This window comes from Salvelinus sp. IW2-2015, linkage group LG2 (genome assembly GCF_002910315.2).
Source record: "Salvelinus sp. IW2-2015 linkage group LG2, ASM291031v2, whole genome shotgun sequence".
NCBI classification, from domain to species: Eukaryota; Metazoa; Chordata; class Actinopteri; order Salmoniformes; family Salmonidae; genus Salvelinus; species Salvelinus sp. IW2-2015.
In genome coordinates this window covers 15856034-15881352 of record NC_036839.1, presented here as the reverse complement: position 1 = coordinate 15881352, position 25319 = coordinate 15856034, and the positions used below count along the sequence as shown (strand labels likewise).

Below are 25319 nucleotides of genomic sequence, written 5' to 3'. Positions count from 1 at the left end.
AGGTAAGGCATAGCTAGAGGTATAGTGAGGCTCTTTACATATACGTGTCAGAGAGCGTGGTATAAAGACCACCACATTACAAGACGTTTCAAACGCTGCTTATAATTGCAATGTGGTGCCAACCTCCTATTGCACTCGTGTCAGAATGTTATACTACATCGGCGCTGTCAAGGATCTCATTGTAACTAGTGTAATATTCCAACAACATGTTTCAGCAAAGGCATACCTTATTTACTTTAAATAATGAAGACCTATACCTAAAGATCAAGTTATGGATGATGGGGAGAATAATATAATGATACTATATTTTTTTCAACGTGTCTGCATACAACTAGGCTATATTGGAGAATGTGAAATGTTCCGATTGTTTTGAAAATATAAATTATTGTGTAGCCTATAGCCTACTTTTATGTAAAATAATATTTCATAGGCTTTTTAAAAATAGATTGGGTATCTAACCCTGGTCGTCAATTTCAAAGGCAACCGTGTGTAGGCTACCATTTGCCTGGCTACCCAAACTCCTTGCTCCGGCCAAACGCAACGTCACGCCCACGGACGTGAACATAGAGCAGCGTCAGGAGAGGCTACCATCTGGTCTTGAGTCAACAGTCTGTCTTTTCAGGGTCTCAAGCAAAGGGAAACATGTGAGGCTATGACTGTGCACCATCTCCGTTTTACATTTGAATAACGTATACTAAGCCAACTGTGTCAATGGTGTGGCTGAGTCTACAGAGTGTGCAAGGGGAGGGCCTGGGGCCTGGGGCCTGCTGTAGTATAGGTTAGGCTACTGTACAAATGAATGAAATACTTAGGCGTCATCTAAACCAGAAGAGGTCGCTATTTAATAGATCAACTTTCAGGAGTTGCCATCCCATCTCTCTCCTAGTTGGATTAGCTGTGAGCAGATTTAGGCCTACTGCAGACAACTACAGATATCAATGTTGACTAACAATTGTTCCTTATTATAGTTTCAGTTTCTAATCCTTATTTTCTTCATTGCATACTTGATTCCCATTGTAGCCTGTAGTCCTACCCTGTACATAAATGCAGTTTGCAAGTCTATTCACTGCAGCTTTGTAGCATTCTGCATGAAATAAATGTGGGTATTTAGTCTGTCAAGATGATACAATTGGTAAATGTACCTTACATTTTGGAACAATGCTGATGTAACGGATGTGAAATGGCTAGCTAGTTTGACGTACTAAAGTTATACTGTTACACTGACAATAGTTGTAAAAACTGTTGTAATAACGTTGTAATAACTGTAATTCTTATATTAGTTCATAAGTCAACCAAGATGCTGTTATCAAAATACCTCTTCTAGTGTCATGAATCCATGGTGGCAGATATTATGTAAATGTTTCTGGACACTTCTTGAATACACTTTTCATTTTTAGGTTAAATAACAAATGACTTGTTTATAAACGTGAAGCAAATGTAACATTGGTTGTCCGGAGCACAGCCACAAACTGGCRTTATCGAACCAATAGGATGTTGAGGGGGACGATCCCAGCGCAGCTCTCTCAGAGCCCTTGACTGGCTGACGCAACTTGTGGGCAAGGCTATCAGACTGCTTGGGGTTTTCCGTAAACTTTCACAAGATTAGAAGCACTATTTCCTTCATAGTCAAAACATTGCTGGGCCGGACTCCTCGCCTTCGGATAGTCCACCATTTTATATTTCTGTAAAGGATTACAAATATATTTTTTATATAGGCCTATTGGGTTTTTCTTTACGAAGGGACAAGCCAACTATCCACTATGATGGAAACTGAGATGCATAAAATGAATCCTAGTCAACAGGTAAATATTATATTGTTATTGGCTACTATATTCAACTCAGTAGGCGTTGTAAAACATCTCAAGGTTGATATATTGATAGAATGTTAGACTACCCTTTGCCTACAGTCGAAAAACAATTTAATGGATAGTTCAAACTATTGAAATGAAATAAGGCCTACACTCATGTTACCTGATATGAACAAACTGTCATGTTCAACCCAATGTGCATTTTCCATAATAATCCGTATATTATTTAATTAATTACGTTAAATGAAACGAATCGTAAACATGCTTTCTTAGCCTACAGCCTATCATAATCATATGTGAGCTCGTTGTGCTGTAGTTCTGACATTTGCAAACGCGTTTCTAGCACTAGGCTACAATTTCCGTCTCTGCGCTGTAGTCGACAGGTCTGTTCAGAGAGATTTCTGCAAAGTCATGGATGGTTGTCTGCCCGGTGCATACAACTAAATTGGGCGAAAAATAACAGTTGAATATCCGCTTAATATCGTAATCCATATGTGTAATGATGCAATTATTGTCAAGTAAAAAATATGCCAAGATTACGAAAGTTTTCCCCAGACAACCCATTTATTTAATGTCGGTGCGCTTGTTTTTTGGCCGTCGGGATCTCCCAATGTGCCACTAGAGCCCCATCCTGTAATCCCGTAGATGGCATCCATAGGTCTACCTTTGCTCCATATATACAGTTGATTGTACGATTGCACTTGAATGTAGTAAGCTATGGGAACTGGGTTTGTAAAAAATAAATGCTCAATTTCCTGGTGGATTCTGCAAGTTCGTGTAAATAAAAGCTCTTCCTTTCTCAAACAACACCTCTTTGTCCCAGCTAATCTTGGAATTGATTTTATTTTCTATGTACATAGGTTCTCTGTACATATGGCCAACTGTGTCAAATTAACAAATGCGTAGGCTATTCATTATTATAATAACCCAGAAGTGGTTGTAGTTCTGCAGCTGGCCTTGGTTTACAAACAGTTAATAACATGTTAATCTAGTAATCAATTGATGAACAGGTTCCCCTAGATTAAAGAGTAAACCTGAGTTGGGGAATGTTCAGTAGGATTGTAACCTGATCTGTTTCTTTTTTTGGAGAAAAAAAGATGGCGTTGGAGTAAAGGCCTTATCCCAAATCCAAACTCATCTGATTGTGTATTGAACAATTTGCCTTGACAAAGGCAAAGTATGTTAATATACAACTGTACAACTGTGTATACAACTTTTTTTTTTGTTTCAAGGAATTATGTAATATAGGTCCACGAATCAGTTGTTTTACTGTCACTTAATTCCTGTACTGTTGGAATCGGTGGTCGGCTTGTTTTTAAAAGTGGTGTCTATACTCCTAATATGTTTTTATTCTGTTTGAGTTGCTGCACATTCTGAGATGAAAAACCAGCTACTCAAAGTATGTCTGGGATTCAAACAAAGAGGTGTTGTTTGAGAATGGAAAAGGAGGAGCTTTTATTTACACTAATTTGCAGAATCAACCAGGAAAGTTAGCATTTCTTTTTACAAACCCAGTTCCCATAGCTTATTACATTCAAGTACTATTGCAAAATATCAGTGAACTAACCAGAATGTTTCACAAGTATTTTGTGGATAAATACTTCACTCCACCAAGATAGTGCATAACAAAATAGTTACTGAGTTTAAAAAGTGAAGTCGCTCATCCAAACAATTTACCAAAATGGTCCCAATGGAAGTCAACATCATCCTTTTTTGAGAGGGAGGATCAGTAATTTGTGAATGTACACAGATCACTCATCTCTGCATGAATGAGTGGAGTTGAAGTATCATTGACAACATGAAAAGCTTAAAGTGTCTCCAGTCATTTTATTTTCTTCAAAAGGGATTATGAAATAAGTGTTTATGAAACTAGATAAAGTTAGTCTTTTATGACAGAATTCATCAATCCTGTATGATGAAAGTGTCTATAAAATAATAAGGCATTGTCCTTTTCAAGATTTCTTCACTCTTCTAGACTGCAACTGATAGTTGTGGTTGGTTGTGTGGGCTAACGGTATGACACATGGACTCAATCTGCTGTTTTTGAAAGGAGAAAACATGGCTGACCACAAAAGCTGCTTTCATCCAGCAGCTGTTAGGTCAGTTTAGGCCATTCTTCCTCGTCTCCACAGTCATAATTTATGGTTGCGTGTACTCACTCCTCTGACCAAGATTAATAGTGGGACTTATTGCCCTAACCAGACCTTCTGACGTTACGGGCTTTAGTGGTCATGGACTATTGCTGGCTTTGACGTAACGACCAAGGCAAATAGGGTTAAAGAGTAGTCAGCAGCACTGCACATCTGATGCACACAAACAGAAAGCCAATGTTTATTGTTTATTATACCCATTTCTGAATAAGAAGTCATGGGTTGAACTTATAACGGTCATGTTGAACACTTGATTTGGTCTACACAGTTACAAAGCAATTACTTGTGCTCATTCCTTTTACAATACAGAGTTACCTAAGTTGAAATCGATCAGTTGTTAACAAATAACATCAAGTTCCAAATCCACATCCTCTTTACACTTCTGCTTTGTTAGTCATCTGATCTGTCTCTCTTTATATCCTCTGTCCTCTCTCTGTTCTGTTCATGTGACCAAGTCTCTCTGAATGTATAGTTTGCCTTTATTACCCAGAAACAAATAGTCACATGCTCAGAGCTTTCAGTGTGACCTAATGTTCGGTTTATGCAATCTCCCAAGGCCCTTGTGAAACACTTCCTTCCTGTAAATAAGGTTTGTGTAATGGATGTTAAAAGGCCCAAGGGAGACCAGCAGAGTTTATCTCTGGACATTCCTGCATTTACACGCAGGAAGCTAATAAACATCAGCCACAGTGAGGTAGAAGTGGAGGACCGAATGATCTTGTTATAAAACGTGCTATACACCAGTGGGAATATAGTAAGCACTTCCTCTGAACATATCCGTACTAAACTCTATTGCCAGGTCTCAACGCAATATGGTTATCCAAATACAGTAGTGAATGTAGTGACCTTGTGGTGCATTGTGGTATATCAAATAAAAAGTAAACCACATTACATTTCAAGCTGTATGAATGAACTTTTCTCCTCAGAGTGATCATTGATTTAATTCGTTTTTGGTCTAAGCTACTGATACAACAGACAGAGATGCAACAATATTACATTTGACCTGTTGTCTTTTCATTTATTTGCTCCTCTGCCTGGAAAGCAGCTAAGAGGCACGTATTCTCTGTGGGTGGGGACTGAACTCTGGGGAAATGGAGAAGTTCATCTATTATTCAGATGGCTTCTTCCTCATTACATTCTAGCCAGTCGTCGAAGGACAGACACCCGAAGGGACGGGGTGTGGCACTGTAGCGAGAGCCAGTAGCCATGCTACTTCACAGCAGGCACACACTTCCTTGTTCCTAGTGCACAATCTCCTCGTGTATGGTGCTTTGTGAGTTCCAGTCTAACCTGTTGTCTCTTGGCAGGACGTGGACCTAATCGACATCCTGTGGAGGCAAGACATTGACCTGGGCGCGGGACGAGAGGTGTTTGACTACTGCCACCGTCAGAAGGAGCATGAGTTGCAGCGGCAGCGGGTGCAGGAGGAGGAGAAGAGGCAGCAGCTGCTGAGAGAGCAGGAGAAGGCCTTGCTGGCTCAGCTACAGCTGGATGAGGAGACGGGGGAGTTCGTGCCCCGCCTTGCACCCAGCGGCCAGTCACCACAGTCTGCCACCACCGCCGCACCCCCCCAAGTCACACAGGTACAGTACACACACAGCTGTCAGTCATGTCAGAGGCTGGCCACTGCCCTCCCTGCACTGGGTTGGGTGCAGCTCCTCTGTAGCTAGGTAACCACCTCATCCAGTGTAATTAGGGAAAAACAGGTGGCTCTGTAGTTTTGCATTGGTGGATTTGTCTCTTTAGAAACTAATCTGTGAAGACTTTCGTCTAGGTAGTGCACTCTGTTCAAATTCCTACCTATTCTTTTGCAAGAGAGGTTACATATGCTTTGAATCTTTTCCTTCAGAATGTCAGCTTCACAGAAGATGGAGATGCCATGTCATTTGATGAATGTATGCAGCTGCTGGCAGAGACCTTCCCACTGGTAGATGCTACGGCGGTAAGAATACATTCACTATTAGATTTAAAAAAAAATATCCCTCAAACAAATTAAAAAACAATATCTCATCTCTGTTCCGGTCATTTACAGTGTTCCACCCCCCCCCCCTTTTTTTTTTTTATTGTAGACCGCTTCCGCCTGTCGGGACGTCACCGTAGCTCCAGCCCCAAACAGCAACCATGTCATGATGGCATGTGAGCTGCCAGCTTTGACCCAGCCACCCCTTCTCCCAGCCTCCCAGCCCCCACAGAGGACCTCCCCAGATTTGGAGCAGGCCTGGATGGAGCTTTTGTCCCTTCCTGAGCTGCAGGTACAATAGGCAGATTCTACCARCTCAATGGCACGATGCTCTGTGATGTAAAAAAAAAAAAAAAAACACCCAAAGAATGCATGGATTGCAGCAGCCATGCACGCATGAGAGAACCTACTCACCTTTGTCCTGTGTGTTTGAATGGGACACATAGCAGAAGCAGATAATACAGCTAAATCCACTGTGATCAGGTTTCCACAGAGCACTGTTGCCTCAGAGCTGCTTGTGTCCTTGGTAACACTTAAATAGRGCTCTAAATGTTTAGCAGTGGATGAATGTAGTAGCATGGAAACAAACCAGAAAATACTTTACGTACAGTACAAATACAGTGCAAAATTTCATGCTAAGATGTTAACCATTTAAGGATTCGCAATTTATTTGGAATTTTGAACCTGTGCAAAGTTTCACCTACTATTGAGAAGTCTTTTTAAACGCTGAACAACAGCTAGTCAATGTGATGGTACTATACTGCATATTACTATAATGTTACATCTTGACGTCTGATAAACTGCATGGGTTACAGGATTTGTTTTGACTCTTCTGAATCTTGTTTTCCAGCAATGCCTGAATATGCAAATGAAGGACACACTGGATCAGACAGGAGGATATCTGCCCACTAACACCACCCCTGAGGTGCAGGATCCAAACTACAGCTTCTACCCATTGCCCAACCTGGCAGAGGTGGCATCAAACGCAGCAGAGGTCTGCCCACCTGAATTCATCAATGCCTTTGAGGAGAGCTTTCCCAACATGGCTCCTCTCCACCACCTCAATCAGATGACCCTAAAGGCTCCAGACCTAAATACTAACTTCAGTGCAGCAACTTTCTGTGACGTATTTTACCCAGACATTGTCAACACAAAAGTGACCAGTGTCACCCTACCTTGTGGCCAAGGAAATGGAGGTAACTCCTTGGCAGAGATATCACACAAGCCTACTTTTACACCAATGGAATTACATGACCTTTCTCCTAGAGAAGCATTTGACAGAGGCAACAAAACTGAGATAATGCCAGAAATTCCAGATTCGGATTCAGGTGTGTCTGTGGAGGCAAGTCCACATGCTAGCTCCCCTGAGAAATCCATGTATGGGGACGGCTCCTTTGGTGGCTACAGCGATTCAGACATGGAGGAGATGGACAGTAACCCTGAGAGTGCAGAGTCTGACTACTCCGAGATGTTCTCACTGTCTTTCCAACCTGATGGTTTCCAGACTTCTCTCTCTGTGTCAGGTCAGCAGCAGGACAAAAAGCCCAAACATGGCAAGACCGAGCCAGATGAGGAGACTGGCCACAACGATCCCCCCTTCACCAAAGACAAGAAGAGGAGACGCTCCGAGAAGCGTCTCTCCAGAGACGAGCAGCGTGCCAAGGCCCTCCAGATCCCCTTCACTGTGGACATGATCATCAACCTGCCTGTGGACGACTTCAACGAGATGATGTCCAAGCACCAGCTCAACGAGGCCCAGCTGGCCCTGGTCAGAGACATCCGCCGGCGGGGCAAGAATAAGGTGGCTGCCCAGAACTGCCGCAAACGCAAGATGGAGAACATCGTGGAGCTGGAGTATGACCTGGACTCACTGAAGGAGGAAAAGGAGCGACTGCAGAGAGAGAAGACCAAGAATTACAGCAGCTTGCGGCAGATGAAGCAGGAGCTTAACACCCTGTACCTGGAGGTGTTCAGTRTAGTGAGGGATGAGGAGGGGAAGCCCTACTCCCCATCCGAGTACTCACTCCAGCAGACCACCGATGGCACAGTCTTCCTTGTCCCCCGCATTAAAAAAATGCTTTTCAAGAAAAATGACAACTAGCACTTCTCTGCTTTACTACTTGGTACTGCATTAGTAATAATACTATGCAAAGAATAACGTTGTAGATGCTTGGCTTTAAGCGTTAGTAAAATAGCAGAACTATTATATAGTCCTTGCCTACTCTCCTTGAATGCCTTTATAATATTTTTGACATTTTAGTTTTTTGTACTGGTCTCCATTTTCTTCTAAGGTTGTTTTACTGATATTGCTTGTAAATACATTTATACATTATTTGCTATTGAGATATGAAAATGTGAATTGTATATATCATGTTTTAGTATGCTAATTATATTGTTGCAATCACTGTTACTTAAAAGTCTGTTTTATAAACTTTACTCTTTGATTTGCAGCTCCATTTATTTTGTATCTTCTGACCCTTTTCTGCTTAAGGCAAGAGGGGGTGTGATATATAGCACGATGCAACGCGGAGTGCCTGGACACAGCCGTGGTATATTGGCCATATCACAAACCCCCGAGATGCCTTATTGCTATTATAAACTGGTTACCAATGTAATTAGAGCAGTAAAAACAAATGTTTTGTCATACCTGTGGTTTACCGTCTGATATCATTTGCGGCGGCAGGTAGCCTAGTGGTTAGAGCGTTGGGKCAGTAACCGGAAGGTTATAAAGCACTACATGGCCTTGCACTCGAATACATGTCTGATATGCTTTTAATGTCTAATATATCTTCTGGCACTGGTCTTTCAGTCATTCCAAATGTCAGAACCAAAACTTTTGGTGAGGCTGCCTTCAGCCTCTACGGTCCTGGTCTTTGGAATAGCCTGCCGAATCTTAGGGCCTCAAAAACTGTTGATTCTTAAGATTTGTCTTAAGACATACCATTTTAGCCGTGCTATTAACTAAAGTGCTTTTAGTTGTCTTACCAATATTAGGAACTTTTTATCCGCRTTTTCTGCATAAAATTTCATATCCACTGCTATTTTATTCTTAATGTCTATCTTGATTTTATATTTGCATAGAAACGTTTGATCTTTCGCCACCTTTAATTTTATTTAAGCACTTTGAAAAGCATTTGTAAGAATTTTGCTATATAAATAAAGTTGGATTTGATAGTATGCAACAATGTATGCCAGATGAACATAATGGCTTTGCTGACTGGGATTGCGTAACTGTGTTTTTCGAAACAGAACAAACCAAAACGGTTTACAGTGATCCAAATGTCACAATGGAATCAAAACAGCTATTGGGTTGATCTATGTTAGACCTTCGTTTTTTTTCAATAGCCTTGTTTATTGTCCACAAAACAGAAAGCCCATGATGTACATTAAACTTAGTTTTGAATATTATGAACTGAATCTATTAAAATCTATAAAAATCTTTTGTGAAAGCCAAAACACTTAAATAAAACATAGTTCCAACCAGACAAGACACTTCAACATTCTATTACAGCCATGCTAGCGCCCCATTAACATTGGGGAGAATTTAAACAATGCTATGTAACTGAATGTCTAGAATTTGAATAATATTATAAAAGTAGTCCTAACTAAATATACAGTGTATTCGGAAAGTATTCAGACCCTTTCCACATTTTGTTACGTTACAGCCTTATTCTACCCCCCCCCCCCCCCCCATTAATCTACACACAAAACTCCACAATGACAAAGCGAAAACAGGTTTTTAGAAATGTTTGCAAATGTATAAAAAACAGAAATACCTGATTTACATAAGTATTCAGACCATTTGCTATGAGACTCGAAATTGAGCTCATCCGGTGCATCCTGTTTCCATTGATCATCCTTGAAATGTTTCTACAACTTGGAGTCCACCTGTGGTAAATTCAATTGATTGGACATGATTTGCAAAGACACACACCTATCTATATAAGGTCTCACAGTTGACAGTGCACGTCAGAGCAAAAACCAAGCCATGAGGTCGAAGGAATTGCCTCAGAGACAGGATAATGTCGGGCACAGATCTGGGGAAGGGTACCAAAACGTTTCTGCAACATTGAAGATCCCCAAGAACACAGTGGCCTCCATCATTCTTAAATGGAAGAATTTTGGAACCACCAAGACTCTTCCTAGAGCTGGCACGCCCGGTCAAACTGAGCAATCGGGGGAGAAGGGCCTTGGTCAGGGAGGTGACCAAGAATTKAATTGTCACTGTCAGAGCACCACAGTTCCTCTGGAAATGGGAGAACCTTCCAGAAGGACAACTATCTCTGCAGCACTCCACCAGTCAGGCCTTTATGGTAGAGTGGCCAGACGGAAGCCACTCCTCAGTAAAAAGGCACGACAGCCCGCTTGGAGTTTGCCAAAAGACGCCTAAAGGCTCTCAGAAGATGGAAGCAAGATTCTTTGGTCTGATGAAACCAAGATTGAACTTATGGCCTGAATGTCAAGCGTTACATCTGGAGGAAACCAGGCACCGCTCATCACCTGGCCAATACAATCCCTACGGTGAAGCATGGTGGAGGCAGCATCATGCTGTGGGGATGTTTTTCAGAGGCAGGGACTGGGAGACTAGTCCGGATCGAGGGAAAGATGAATGGCGCAAAGTACAAAGAGATACTTGTTGAAAACCTGCTCCAGAGTGCTCAGGACCTCAGACTAGGGCGAAGGTTCACCTTCCAACAGGACAAAGACCCTAAGAACAGTCAAYACAACACAGGAGTGGCTTTGGCAAGTCTCTGAATGTCCTTGAGTGGCCCAGCCAGAGCCTGGACTTGAACCTGATCGAACATCACTGGAGAGACCTGAAAATATCTGTGCAGCAACAGTCCCCATCCAACCCGACAGAGCTTGAGGATCTGCAAAGAATGGGAGAAACTCGAGGGTGTAATCGATGCCAAAGGTGCTTCAACAAAGTACAGAGTAAAGGGTCTGAATACTTATGTAAATGTGATCKATTTTTTTTATACATTTGCAAAAATGTCTTAACCTGTTTTTGCTTTGACATTATGGGGTATTGTGTGTAAATTGGGGGGGGGGGGGGGGWAATTTAATGAATTTTAGAGTAAGGCTGTCACGTAACAGAATGTGGAAAAAGTGAAGGGGTCTGAATACTTTATGAATGCATTGTATGGCTCTGGTTCCAACTGCATTTATTCAGGTCTATAACAGTTTACCTCCATTATTCAGCTACACTTCATGTGAATCATGCATGACGACTTCAAAAGGGTCCAGTGGACAAACACGTTGGAAAAAAGCATAGCACTGCACATTGTAGTATTTGCAGTTCCAGGCCCTTTCACCCACATACATTACCTTTGAACGCCAAGCCTTCTTTCTCCGCCCTCTCTCAAACCAATCTTTTCGGAGGCTTTGAGGCTAACAAAACAAAGAGATCATGTTTGCTTCACATAGAGTATTCACAGCGTTCTCAACAAATGGATAATCTCAACCACTTTTCATACAGTACCAGTCAAAAGTTGGGACACACCTCATTCAAGGGTTTTTATTTATTTTTAATACTTTCTACATTGTAGAATAATAGTGAAGACYTCAACAKTATGAAATAACACCTATGGAATCATGTAGTAACCAAAACAGTGTTATCAAATCAAAATATATTGTATATTTGAGATTCTTCCAAGTAGCCACCCTTTGCCTTGATGACAGCTTCACACACCCGTGGCATTCTCTCAACCAGCTTCATGAGGTAGTCACCTGGAATGCATTTAAATTAACAGGTGTGCCTTGCTAAAGTTCATTTGTGGAATTTCTTTCCTTCTTAATGCGTTTGAGCCAAATCAGTTGCGTTGTGACAAGGTAGGGGGGTATACAGAAGATAGCCCTATTAGGTAAAAGACKAAGTCCATATAATAGCAAGAACAGCTCAAATAAGCAAAGAGAAACATCAGTCCATCATTACTTTAAGACATGAAGGTCTGTCAATCAGGAACATTTCAAGAACTTGAAAGTTTCTTCAAGTGCTGTCGCAAAAACCATTAAGTGCTATGATGAAACTAGCTCTCATGAGGACCGCCACAGGAAAGGAAGACCCCGAGTTACCTCTACTGCAGAGGATATGTTCCTTAGAGTTACCAGCCAGAAATTGCAGCCCAAATTTATGCTTCAGAGTTTAAGTAACAGACACATCAACATCAACTGTTCAGAGACTYCGTGAATCAGACCTTCATGGTCAAATTGCTGCAAAGAAATCACTACGAAAGGACATCAATAACAAGACGACTTGCTTGGGCCAAGAAACATGAGCAATGGACAGTCTGATGAGTCCAAATTTGGGATTTTTGGTTCCAACCGCTGTGTCTTTGTGAGACGCAGAGTAGGTGAACAGATGATCTCCGCTTGTGTGGTTCCCACCGTGAAGAATGGAGGTGTGATGGTGCTTTGCTGGTGATATATATTTAGAATTCAAGGCACACTTAACCAGCATGGCTACTACAGCATTGTGCAGTGATACACCATCCCATCTTGTTTGCGCTTAGTGGGACTATCATTTGTTTTTCAACAGGACAATGATCCAACACACCTCCAGGCTGTGTAAGGGCTATTTGACAAAGGAGGAGAGTGATGGAGTGCTGCATCAGATGACCTGGCCTCCACAATCCCCCGACCTCAACCCAATTGAGATGGACCGCAGAGTAAAGGAAAAGCAGCCAACAAGTGCTCAGCATATGTGGGAACTCCTTCAAGACTGTTGGAAAAYCATCCCAGGTGAAGCTGGTTGATAGCTTTGCACACTCTTGGCATTCTATCAAGGCAAAGGGTGGCTACTTTGATTAATCTAAAATATATTTTGATTTGTCTAACACTTTTTTGGTTACTATATTATTCCATGTGTCATTTCATAGTTTTGATGACATCACTATTATTCTACAATGTAGAAAATAGTAAAGATAAATAAAAACCCTTGAATGAGTAGGTATGTCCAAACCTTTGACTGGTACTGTACATAAAATATCACTAATTCCTTTTAGGAGATGTCTTTATTTAAGAAACACATCTAATAGACATGCATACTTGGATTAATGTATTCAAACTAGAATATATGATACCTACCTTGTCTGACCAGGGGGTGAAAAAATCATCATCCTTAATTAAGTTACATTTTTTAAATGTTACCTTTCAAAGCGATGTATAGAAAATCTTTAAAATGATGCAGAGCAAAATATCAAGATACCTGTAGTGTAAGCCTGCGTGAATGTAAAGTCTGATCTGCAGACTCCCAGAGATCAGTGAGCTGTGCAAGAAATGCATGAGATCCTTAGAAATGACCAAAAATGGAGTGAATACCATTTTACTCTTAGAAGGGATTCCARATTCAACAGCAATTGTTCACCCCTATTTGAATGTTGGTGTGTGCAGTCTTACACCTTGCAGTATACTTTGAGATTTACTTAAGTCTTACCCATCCAGAAATGTCCATGTAATCGTGTCATTAGAGATTTTCAGCCTTTAAGAGTAGWCGTAATGCTTCTTTCACGATCTGTAAACCAAGCAAAGTGGTTACTCTTACCTGCATCTTCTTTATGTTACCACTGCTTGTGAAATACTCACTTCCCTTTCCCCTGTAAGGTCTGAAAGCTAGTAAGAACTTCCTGGTAAACTGCCATATCTGACTCAACAGGATCTCTAAGTGTCCAGGAACTCTAGTTACTTTTTTTGCTAGAATATGCTTTCCTCCAAGGGTGTGGCTCTCGTTGCTGCCTTCTCTTTTCTCTCACAACATGCTGACATGTCCACTGTGCTGGGACTGAAGAGGTCCTGTCTGAAAAAACACTCTGCAATCTTCCATACTGACCCGCTGAGGCCCAACTGAAGTGGCTTGTAGCTGTAACAATCCTACTAGTGCAATCCTGGCTAGGCGATGCGTGTCCCTCGCCCTAGGACTAGCCAAGACTCCCTTTCCATCCAGGCAGGAAAAAAATGAATCTTTCAAAGTTCAGAGAAAACAAAACATACTTCTGAGGATATTGATTTGCTACACTTGATTAGTGATGATGGACATGACAAGAATCAAATCCTTCAATCTCTCTGAGCCAATGATGCACTATACTTCAAAAGACTTTACTACACAACTTTATTAAAACTTTTTTCCACTTGTCAAAATATTTTTTACAATCTAGAATTCTGTTTACTGCATACAAGTAGTGTAAAACACATTTCCTTAAAATTGTTGTCTGCACTACTTATAACCACTTGTCACTAATAAAATACATGGGGTTCTTGAAATACAGATCATAATACACTTGATACAAAGACTTGCAATCATATTAACTTCAAAAGAAAAAAAAGACAGCTCTAGCTTATTTGAGGGCCTGATGCGTATAGGCCCTTCTGACAGGACCAAGTTTTTCAAAAACGACAAAGATAAGACCATAGAAAATCTATCAATCTACAGCAAAATAAATGTAGGACTATTCAAAACTGACTGGAGTTCGAAATACTTTTTTATTTTATTTTTTAAAACTCCTGATTCCACAGGCACAACAATACATACACTTCAGATGCACAAAAGGAACAATTATAAAGTGGGGGAACATCTACCACAAATAAGGTACTAGCTACACCCTTGCACTTTGTAGTTTGTGTGTACAGTCTTTCTTAGGATTAGTTTCCCGTTAAAGCTGCAATAACTTTCTGACTTCTGTTCCTCTACATGCTTTCAGACGACTGCCTAAAAGTACAGTAACCTGCAGCTTTCCTGACAAATCCTTGCTCATCTCCTCTCCTGCTAAGAACTGAAGCCTGTTGAATGGATACAGGATAAAACAAATAGTTATTCTAGTGTTGCGTGGGCTCACACTGTACTATACAGTCAGGTATGCACAGTGTTTTCAAACAGAACTTACCCGAGCGTCATAGTATCAATATCGCTGTGAGCCGTAGCCATGCCCACTTCCACCGCCTGAGCCATAGCCACCTGGAATAAACAAATGATTGACAGATGAGGGTTGTGTCATCACAACATCAGACAGACAGCACATCACCTCATCCAGCTCAGCGAGAGAATACTCACCTCCATAGGGGCCACCACCAGAGTTTCTGCCACCAAAGTTGTTCCCCTTCATGGGACCATAGCTAGATTGCGGTCCTCCGTAGTTGCCAAAGTCATTGTAATTTCCACCCCTTCCACCACCAAAGTTCCCTACGAGTCACAGAGATTTATTTTTTAGAATAATGACGTCACATCCAATTAATGTGGGTTCAGCTCATTCAAACAGATCATGTTGCATGACAATATATACAGGCTAAAACAGGTGTTCGTACCTCTAAAGTTGCCTCTGTCGTTGTAGTTATCATATCCTCCTCCAAAGCRTCCTCCCTGGTTTCCATACCCAGGACTTCCTCCCCCATACCCGCCACCACGTCCACCTCTGTAYCCAGGTCCCCCACTGTAGTTTCCACCTGGACAGAAAAGCGCTCAGATTTGAGCAAGCTCTCTTTTAGAAATGCATCGTCAAGTTCCCGCTCCTTATCTGATGATCCGCTACATAAATACTGACCCTCTCCACCGTATCCATTGTATCCATCCCCTCCTCTTCCGCCACCGTAGCCTCCTGTAACACACAAGATAATTCCATTTACATTGCTGGTGCGATTACAGTTCCAAACGTATCCACATATCAAATGGAAAAGGGACTTACCTTGCCCAAAGTTGCCACCACCAGAGTTACCACCTCTGCCCATGAAGTTTCCAGAGCCACCACCCCTATCTAAAAAGAAAATGCCAATATTGACACTGAAGTATGTTCTATGTGCCACTCTGAAACATTCATACATTTGGACAAATATAAAGATGGGTTATTATGCTTACTCCTCTGATTGGACGCCTCCATTTCCTGTTTTGGGAGTGCTTTTCTGACTTCGCAGTTGTGGCTGTTTATTGTGTGGTATTTCTGAGCTGAAAAGAAAACAAGGCAAATCTTCAGCAAAGGAATGTTTACTGATATTTAAAAATGAGCAATTCAAAGCGGCAACAACCCCARACGTACCAACAATTTTATCCACAGTGTCATTGTCATCAAATGAGACAAAGCAGAATCCCCTCTTTTTCCCAGTTGCGCGTTCCTCCATAATGTCAATGGTCTCAATCCTCCCGTAGGTCTCAAAGTACTCCCTGATATGGTCCTCCCGTGTGTCCTCCTTGATCCCCCCAACAAATATCTTCTTCACCGTCAGGTGGGCACCCGGTCTATTAGAGTCCTGTGACAGAAGAAAAGCTGAGCAGTGAGCACACACTTGTCACATTTTGACAATCGCAAATGAATGTGAAGCAGAGTTTACGTACCTCTCTCGATACAGCCCTTTTAGGTTCAACAACACGTCCGTCCACCTTATGAGGGCGAGCTGCCATGCAGGCATCCACCTCCTCCACACAGGAGTATGTTACAAAGCCGAACCCTCTCGAGCGCTTGTTGTTTGGGTCCCGCATTACCTACATGAAACCAACGTATTAGCTCACATTACTCCTCATATAAATGCATTGTAAATACCAGACACTTGTGAAATGCATACATACCACACTGTCTGTGAGGTTTCCCCATTGTTCAAAATGGATCCTTAAACTTTCRTCAGTGGTTTCAAAACTTAGGCCCCCAATGAACAGCTTCCTGAGCTGTTCAGGCTCCCTAGCTTCATGACCCTGTTAAAAAAATTCAAAACAGGTATGCATGTCACACAACAATGAAATTGTATGAATAACAGACTATACCATCTTATTTCAAACATTTTACAGTGTAATAACCTAGATTGCAATATCTTAGTGTAAATGTATTAAGATAGAATTTTCTCATTAGCCAAGACTCTTGGACATTCTAGGGAAAACAGTTTTGCCATTTTAAAAGTGTTATAAAATACATTTTAAAGTGCAAATATTATGTAGCTAACAGGTCTTTGAAAATGATGCAGTGACAAAATGCTAGCTAGCTAACTTTAGCACAGCTGCGTTTCTSAACATTTGGRTAGAAAATTGCATCATGCTAGTCAGAGTTCTACAGTTACAATGTTGCAGTAATTATGGTTTGTAGAATGATGGTATGTCTCCACAGTTCAACAAGTGTTTGAATGTTCATTCATTGYGATACATAGACCTAAACTGTAGGACAGGCTATTCTTTAGCTAGACTGTAAAACCAGATAATGTGATTTAAACAAACATGGTTAAGTATGCATTATACTGGGAGTTACAGGTTTGGTACATTTACATTTAAGTCATTTAGCTGACGCTCTTATCCAGAGCGACTTACAAGTTGGAAAGTTCATACATATTCATCCTGGTCCCCCCGTGGGGAATGAACCCACAACCCTGGCGTTGCAAGCGCCATGCTCTACCAACTGAGCCACACGGGACCGTTTGGTGTAGCACATAATTTAACCAAATTTAGGAATATGGTCTTAGATTCTTGGAAACCYGAGTCTCATAAAATGTCCTTGTCCATTTGAATTTAGAAAAGTCTCCATTATTAAAATAAAATGACTCCATTAAGTAATCAAACCACATGTACGCCGCCATCTTGTCCATTTCAAGTATTCTCTTGTTGATCGAGACAGGTGTGTCATGACATGCGYCACTTTGGGGTGGATCCACCTGCCTCAATCAATGAGTGAAGACTTGAAAAAACAAGAAAAAAGACAAGATGGCGGCGTACACACTCCTCATTGTTGGATTCCTTTATGGCGCAAAACATTTTAATTTATTTATTATAACAGAGCATTTTCTAAATTCCAAAACACCTGCAACTGGACAATAACATTTTATGAGACCCCAGTTTCGACGAATCGCTAAGGTTGGTCGAAAATTCTCTGTTACACCAAACAGTAACGTTAACCTGTAACACCCAGTATACTGGATACCACTTTTGGGGGGTTACATCATTGTCTGGTGTTACAATCTGTAGGTAAGACATGGCCTGACCTACATTTTTGGCCTATGTATTCCAATGAATGATACATCCAAGTACTTGTTAATGTGGAGACGTTCTATAAACCAAAATAACTGCAACATTGTAACCGTAGAACCCTGTGACTGGCATGATAATTTTGCTAGCCAAATGTTGAGAAACGCAGCAGCGCTAACGTTAGCTAGCTAACGTTAATGTTGCCTTCCTAAAAATGCTGTTAGAATCATGTGCACATTATGTCGCTGCATCATTTCCAAAGACCTGTTTGCTCATAATACACTTAACATTGTTACGTGCAACGCAAATATATGCAGACACTGATAAACAATCAACATATTTATCACCTCCATTTTGCGAAGTATTCTCTTTCCTTGGTTCTGAGAAGAAAGGAAGCTACTGCACCATGTGATAGGAAGTCTGAACGGGTCGTGCAGTCGTTAACTGATCCAGGATCGGTTTTGTGGTTTTACCATAATAAACCGGATAGGCCTGGCAAGTTGATTTAAGATCAATCATTCAGAGTAAATGTATTCAGCTGCATAGTATACCTTTATTTAAATGTCTAATGATATAAATGAAATAATATTTTTATTATAATGTATAATCTTTAACATTTGTGATGACTTTGTAGGCTAATCATACACCATGTATCATACATACCATGTAGCTGTAGGAGTGAATCAAAGAAGTTGTCTGCTATCTAGTGGACACTGAAGGCAATGTACCAGAATAGCCTCGGCTGATTGTTTTTCCCATAGACATTAACCAGGTTTTTCCATATTTTCCCATAACTACAAAGCAAAATAAATATTTTGTGAATTTAGCTTGTTTGTTGCAAATGTATGTTACTGGTTCATGAATACAGATATTTTTTATTAAAATAAAATGCAGGGAAATGCAACTGTTTTTCAGTATTTGTAACACTTAGCATACACATTTTAGCATACACATTTTAATGCAAGTGCAAATTGTATCTGAATACTCGTAAGTTAATGTTTTGGATTTGACCACTGTCAGTGTTGACATTGGACAGTACAACTTGAATATGCTATTGCCATCAGCTGCTACACCATAAATATAGAATCTTGTTGAAAATCAGATCTGGACAAGTATCCATGTACTGTTTTATTGGATGGAATAATGTCTGGCATTACCATTACAGGGTGCCAGGAAAAAATACAGCCCCAATAAAAATGACAATATTTCACTGTCATTAACCTTCATTTCTATTTATTGCCTATTTAGAGTTGTAGTGTGGTATGTCTTTGTTTTGGTTATTACAGTGCTGTTATATTATAGGTGGTATTGTACCTTTTTTAAGTAAAAGATCATTCCAACTACAGAGATTAATTATATTGTTATAGCGTAACATTTTATTAAGACAGTTGTTACAATGGATGAAAACAAGGATTCTATAGCCATGAATAACCATGAATGAAATAAGTCCTGTGTTCCACCCTTCACTCTGACACTGTCGATTACATATCACCTGTGTTTGTTCCAGCACATTTATTTCTTAATTAAACTGATAATGAGATTGAGGCCTGGTAACATTATTTCTGCTTCAGAGCTTTCCCTTAATTAAGGAACAGTAGTAGTTGACCAGTTGCATCACCGCCTGGTATGGCAACTGCTCGGCATCTGACTGTAAGGCGCTACAGAGGGTAGTGCGTACAGCCCAGTACATCACTGGGGCCAAGCTTCCTGCCATCCAGGAACTATATACTAGGCGGTGTCAGAGGAAAGCCCAAAACATTGTCAAAGACTCCAGTCTTTCTCATTTGCACATAGCACCAGCTAAGAAGGAAAACATTCACGCCTGATAAAATGTTGTGCAGGGGGAACAGCCAAGGATAGCCCACCAGCCATAAACAATGTCTTGCTGCCCAGTCCAAGCCCATGCCAACCGCTGCTGTTTGAGGGGAGCTGCAGATGTGAGGGGATTTGTCGAATTCATGCTGTCAAAAACCGGGCAGTCAGTCATACCCTGGTGCAATTGAAGGAGGAAATGCTCCCAACAAGCCTTTTAGAGGCCTGGAACAGGAGTTGACTTTACACTGGGCTTAACATTACTTCAACAGAGTGWCGTGCCCATTATCAGAACACAAATTGAATAATTTGTTTTCTCCTGATGCTAGATATGCATTTTCCAACTTTGTCTATTTGACGTTGGTGTATTCTTGGCACCTCTGCGCTTGACAGTAACCTTTGGACAAAGCATAAGAATGTATGAACCAGCAACCTCTTAATTTTAATTTAAAAAATGGTTCTATCACAAATTTTGGACTGAAATAGCACAAAACAGAAGCGGGCTGGGTGTTAAGGGAGGTTAGCAGAGCTGAGCGCAGAGGCATGTGTGCTGCGGTATCAGCTCCTCACAGATGGAGTTTGATTGATGCTCTGTGTACTTCTCCTTGCCCCAACCCCTGGACAGCATGTTTGTTTGGTTGTTGATCACACCCCATATTCTCTGAACATGGGGTGACAGCCCCCTGACACTGAGATATATCACAGACTACCGACCCAACCCACACATTATTACCAGCTACAGGTGGGAATATTTTCTCTCCCAATCTGGGGTTCTATAAAACATTCTAGGAGTGACGTGTTTTTGTAATCTTTCATCTTGTTGCAGGACATCAAGGGTAATCCGCATTGTATGTTACTAATAGTTTAGCACAGCCCAAACTCGCAGAGTAAATACCACATTAAGACGATGCTCTTCTTTGCACAGAGTTGGGTAGTTAAGTACACCGTACATATGACATGCAGTGCCTGAGCATCAAAATACTTCTAGTATTTTCTTCTAGTCAATGAAAAACATTGGAGAGAATTGGCATTTCAGTTTACTTCCTGAATTGACTGGAATTCAATTATAATTGACCCCATCACTGTTCAAAAGGACACATTTGAATTTCATTAATACAATTTTAAAAGGATTTGAACCAAATGCATAAAAGCCTGCAGATAAATAGTCTGTCATAAAAACAAATTACACAGTTGCCTTTTTTTTTTTTTTTTTAACTAGGCAAGTCAGTTAAGAACAAATTCTTATTTACAATGACAGCCTACCAGGGAACAGTGGGTTAACTGCCTTGCTCAGGGGCAGAATGACAGATTTGACCTTGTCAGCTCTGGGATTCGATCCAGCAACTTTTCTGTTACTGGCCCAACGCACTAACCACTAGGCTACCTACCTTACATCTGTCCAGTCCTGCACTAGATTGTTTTTTGGCAGACAAATTAATGATGTAACCAGCTCCTGGAATATAAGGGAATGACATCCTCTTTGGTTTTAAAGCGAGCACTTAAGACAATAATTTAATACAAGTTTTATAACCATTTTAGAACTCAAATGATGTTTTACCATATATCTGTGGTAGTAGTAGCCCCCGTCAGCAAAAGCTTCCTATCCAGTAAATCTTCATGGAGGAGGAGCTTGCTGCCGACTGTATCTTGAGGTGATGGAGAGCATTCATGCAACTGGTCAATTCCTTTCAAATTAAACCGTTGAGATGCAGAATCTTCGGCCACCAAATCTATTCCGTCATGTTGGTGTTTTTCTACCCAAAAGAGGTAAAGACACTGGCCTTGAAGACTTGGGCCCTTATTCATACTTCTGGTATGAATCAAAGAAAAAAAAACATTTTGTTATGTTAAGCGTTCATCTGAGCTATGTGGGGGAATAAATTCATTTATTATCATTGTCACCTATTATTTTTGTCAGTAAATGATACTGTGTAAATGATCCTGATTGCTTATTGGACCAGTAGATGTCACTATGTGCCGATCTGCAATTCCTATGATTATTCCAACAGCTTTTTCAGTAATACAACATTAATACGTGATTGAACCATCACTAAAACTGGTGAACAAATTGGCTTCAAAATCACTGTGTACATTTTTGATGGTCCACAATAACGGGTAGTAGTGTCTGTCATTTTCAGCAGGGTTCTGCATAGATATAGGGCAAGCGATGTCAAAACATTCCCTTAAATGTGAAAACTCCTCTAGATGGCGCTCTTGCCCATGAAAATTAATGATTTGTGGCTGGAGTATTATCATTGGGTTGATGCCACACTCTAAATGCGTACTGTGCACACCATCAAAGAGCGGGCCACCAACAGAAATACAACAATTGATTAAAGCGTCCCATAAGATTTTCATATGCAAATAGCAATTCTATGAAATATCTACTGTAGCCTAATCACATTCCAAAAGAGCCAGTTGACCTATTGTATACATGGTTGGAAGCTATAGCCTAAAATACATCGTTTGTTTTCAAAATCTTCTTCGACGTCATAAACAGTAGTAATAGGTCCTTAATGTTTCCTTAGGTAAGTCTATTTTTCCTGACTCAAGGAACATTTCGTAATTAAACTAACTGGAATTGTTACAAACTGGTTTTATTCACCCACACCAATATTCCAGGGTGTTTAATTATTTCCCTTTTTAATAATGATTTACCCTAAAACTGGGTCTAAACAGAGTGTCGACCACTTTATTCCATGCATCTGTATTCGGCTCATATTCTGTATGGGAACAGCCGTCACACCCATCACCTGTCTGTCGCAGCAGAAGCAGAGGGCGAGTCTTGACCTTGTCCTGGGAAAACGCAGCGGTTGTTCCGCGAGGGAAGCCTGCCATAAAGCATGGCCAACCTGGCTTTGGGCAAACGGACATACGCATGTGGAAACTGTGAGGAAATGGAGCATCAGAGCAGGGAAACCAGGGAGTCAATTTAGTCACTGTCTACCACCCCTTCTCATGCGAGTACAAAGCCAAGCCCGCACATCAGTGTTGACCAGAATCTCTCTCCCAGGAATTTAGGAAAAGAACAATTCCTAGCATCTGTTTCCTGTACTATTGCATGGAGGAAATGGGTGTAAATCACACCAAATAAAAATAGAATTAATGGTGTAACTACAACTTATTGGGAGCTAAAGGTAGCATTTGTGGCATTGTTTTTGGTGTGTGTGTGTGTGTGTGTGTGTGTGTGTCATGTGAATATATGAGTGTTCTGCAAACGAAACTGTAGACCTTGGCTGAGAGCTACTGATGACAGACAAGCTTCAGATAAGCTTTAGGCAAAGAGTTAATAGTTTCTAATAAGGGAAAATTGTGCAACTTTTCACACCTCACAATTTTATGACTTAGTCCAGTCCTAGAGCCTCTTTAGCCCAGGGCTATTCAACATTTCCCACAATTTGCATGCAGATTTTTTGACATTCACATTAATCATCGATAAAATGCCTTCTAAAGTTGATGGAATGTCAGATCACTGTACATTCTTTGTTCAAGAGGCTCATAAACAGCTCAGTGTGGTCTCCCCTCCAAGGCCAAACACCAAAGACATGGACTCCTATCAATAGTTTTACCAGAGCCATTGGGCTCCACATGTACACTCCATGTTTATAGGTCTGCATAAAATATTCAACAAAAGGGAATTGCTCTTTTGGCTGATGAGTTCGGTATCCTGCTATGCCAAAAACTGATTCCACACTGATGTCTGTATTTTGAAAATACCATTTATTGAATGTGGAATATGTCCTCTTTACTGTTCCAAGTTYTCTGGGAAAAGCAGAAGTTTTACTCTCCGCCAATGATACCGGTTCCCTTCACCTTTTGCTCCAAACAGGCTGTATATCATTTACGGAATGTTATTTTTACTTCGGCGGTTCAGGTTTTCTGCATTGAAATGAATTGCCTGCGATGTGCAAATCCAATGTTCATATCAGTTTTCCACAAAGTGACTTTGTGTGTTTGTGGAACTAACAAAGCAAGATGTTTTTTTGCTTAATCTACTTCGACCTGCTTTCCGTCTTACGAGGACATTAAGCCTCAGAGGATTTGGAAGACAAGGCAATTTACTTAAACATCCTCATAAAGCAATGGCCTTCTGTATGGACTGATAAAGGAATAGCAATGTTTGGGAGTTCCTAGGATATGAAATCGATTTGCTCAATTTGATTTGCTGTATTGAATGATCCGTGTAGACTGATACATGGTCTCCGCCATATTGTGTATTGATACAGTCAAGATGGCGCTGGTGAAGCCTTCTTAATGAGCTTCAGGCCAAGGCTGGACTCAGGAACATTTTTCTCTCCTTTCTAAATATTGACAGATAACAGCAGCTGTCTTCACAGAGCTCTCTGGGAGTAATAAAGCAGTTTGGGTCGTTCTTTCTCTTTTAGTTTGTCAGCGACAACACACGTAATAACTCTTGGGGTGTAAAGCAGAGGAATCCAGCTACATTAAAAAAAAAATGAAAAAGAGGCAGCCATTATTTCTTTAAAATGGTCACCTTCTTGGCCAGATTAAAGTGGCAACCATGACCTTTTATTGTTAGTCTCAATGAGAAATAGAAGGTGAAGAAGTGATTACATTGGAATGGATTGGTCTATTGATGTAGGAGAAGAGAAGCAGATAGTGTGCTGTAATAAAACTTTATTTACAGCACCTCAGTGGAGAAGCAACCGAGATGAGGACTGCGCTGCTGCACAGTCTCCCTCTGCCTCTAATTGACTACCTGCTGCAGGAGAAACACTCTCGCCCCTCACTGGCCTGTTACTAGCCTCAAATGTAATTATAACCACTGCTCATTCTCTTACCACACTATCAAAGTAATGATGTGTTAAAAGCTGTATTGAAAGAGCATTCACTTTGAAAAATTGGGGGTTACGTCATAAAGATGAAATGCATTGGTAATTACAGTGTGGTGTCATTGAGGTTTATTCTACAAATGTATGTGGTCTGCCTTGCACAGATTCAGGCAATTCTGAAGCAGTTGTGTGTGCGGTCCATTCAGTGCATTTCCTTTCTTCCTGGGCGAGAGAGGTAGGGGTGGGGGAGCAGGTGTGGGAGAGCCACACTACCTTCCCTAATTCTTGTGTACAGACAACAAACGAGCACAAAAGTGCTGCTTTCACAGTTTCTGCTTGGCGACGTTGAGCTCCCAGCAGCCTGAGACGGAGGGATGATGAAGTCCCGAGGAGAGCAGGCCAGGTGTTTCCTGTGTCTCCGGGGAGAGGGGGACTACACCTGCCCACCGCTAGCCTGGTGTGATGGATCGATGAAGCAGGACCTGACTCAGCATCTCAAAAGCTCTACCTGGGATTAGGGTGCCGAGGACCTGATTGAAACCCACTGTCATCACACAAACAATAACACACATCTATCTTGGAGAGCCCGGCCTCTTCTTCCCTCCCCTGGTGCTCTAGCATCACTGAGAATGATTGCACTGTTGATGACGAGAGGAGAGGGACAATTTATTGGATGAAAAGAAACAGCCAAATATCAGCAGACACAATGTCTAATGGCACCACTTGGATAGAATAAACACTATCTACATCGGGATGGGCCAGCTGAATAAGGACCTGCTCACCTGGCCATCACAAAATTGACATTTCACACACACACTCCACACGCACTGTTAGTTCACTGCTATTTCTGTAAACCGTCTTTAATGCATA

General features: G+C 41.1%; 2 protein-coding genes across 2 annotated transcripts; one reads left to right on the top strand and one right to left on the bottom strand.

Moving 5' to 3' along the window:
* Positions 1-1574: 1574 nt before the first annotated feature.
* On the top strand, positions 1575-8362 carry LOC111975497 (nuclear factor erythroid 2-related factor 2). Its single transcript, XM_024003807.3, has 5 exons — positions 1575-1802; positions 5266-5541; positions 5808-5900; positions 6028-6210; positions 6769-8362. The coding sequence occupies exons 1-5, from the start codon at positions 1761-1763 to the stop codon at positions 8017-8019; spliced, it is 1845 nt and encodes a 614-aa protein (XP_023859575.1). The 5' UTR covers positions 1575-1760; the 3' UTR covers positions 8020-8362.
* Positions 8363-14377: 6015 nt separating this feature from the next.
* Positions 14378-18273, bottom strand: LOC111975487 (heterogeneous nuclear ribonucleoprotein A3). The gene is made up of 11 exons (XM_024003798.2): positions 18192-18273; positions 16468-16590; positions 16237-16383; positions 15941-16151; positions 15763-15849; positions 15593-15661; positions 15452-15505; positions 15216-15353; positions 14965-15093; positions 14798-14868; positions 14378-14693 (listed from the first exon to the last, which is right to left on the bottom strand). Exons 1-10 carry the CDS (start codon positions 18195-18197, stop codon positions 14813-14815), a joined length of 1020 nt encoding a protein of 339 aa, XP_023859566.1. The 5' UTR covers positions 18198-18273; the 3' UTR covers positions 14378-14693; positions 14798-14812.
* Between the last annotated feature and the right edge of the window lie 7046 nt (positions 18274-25319).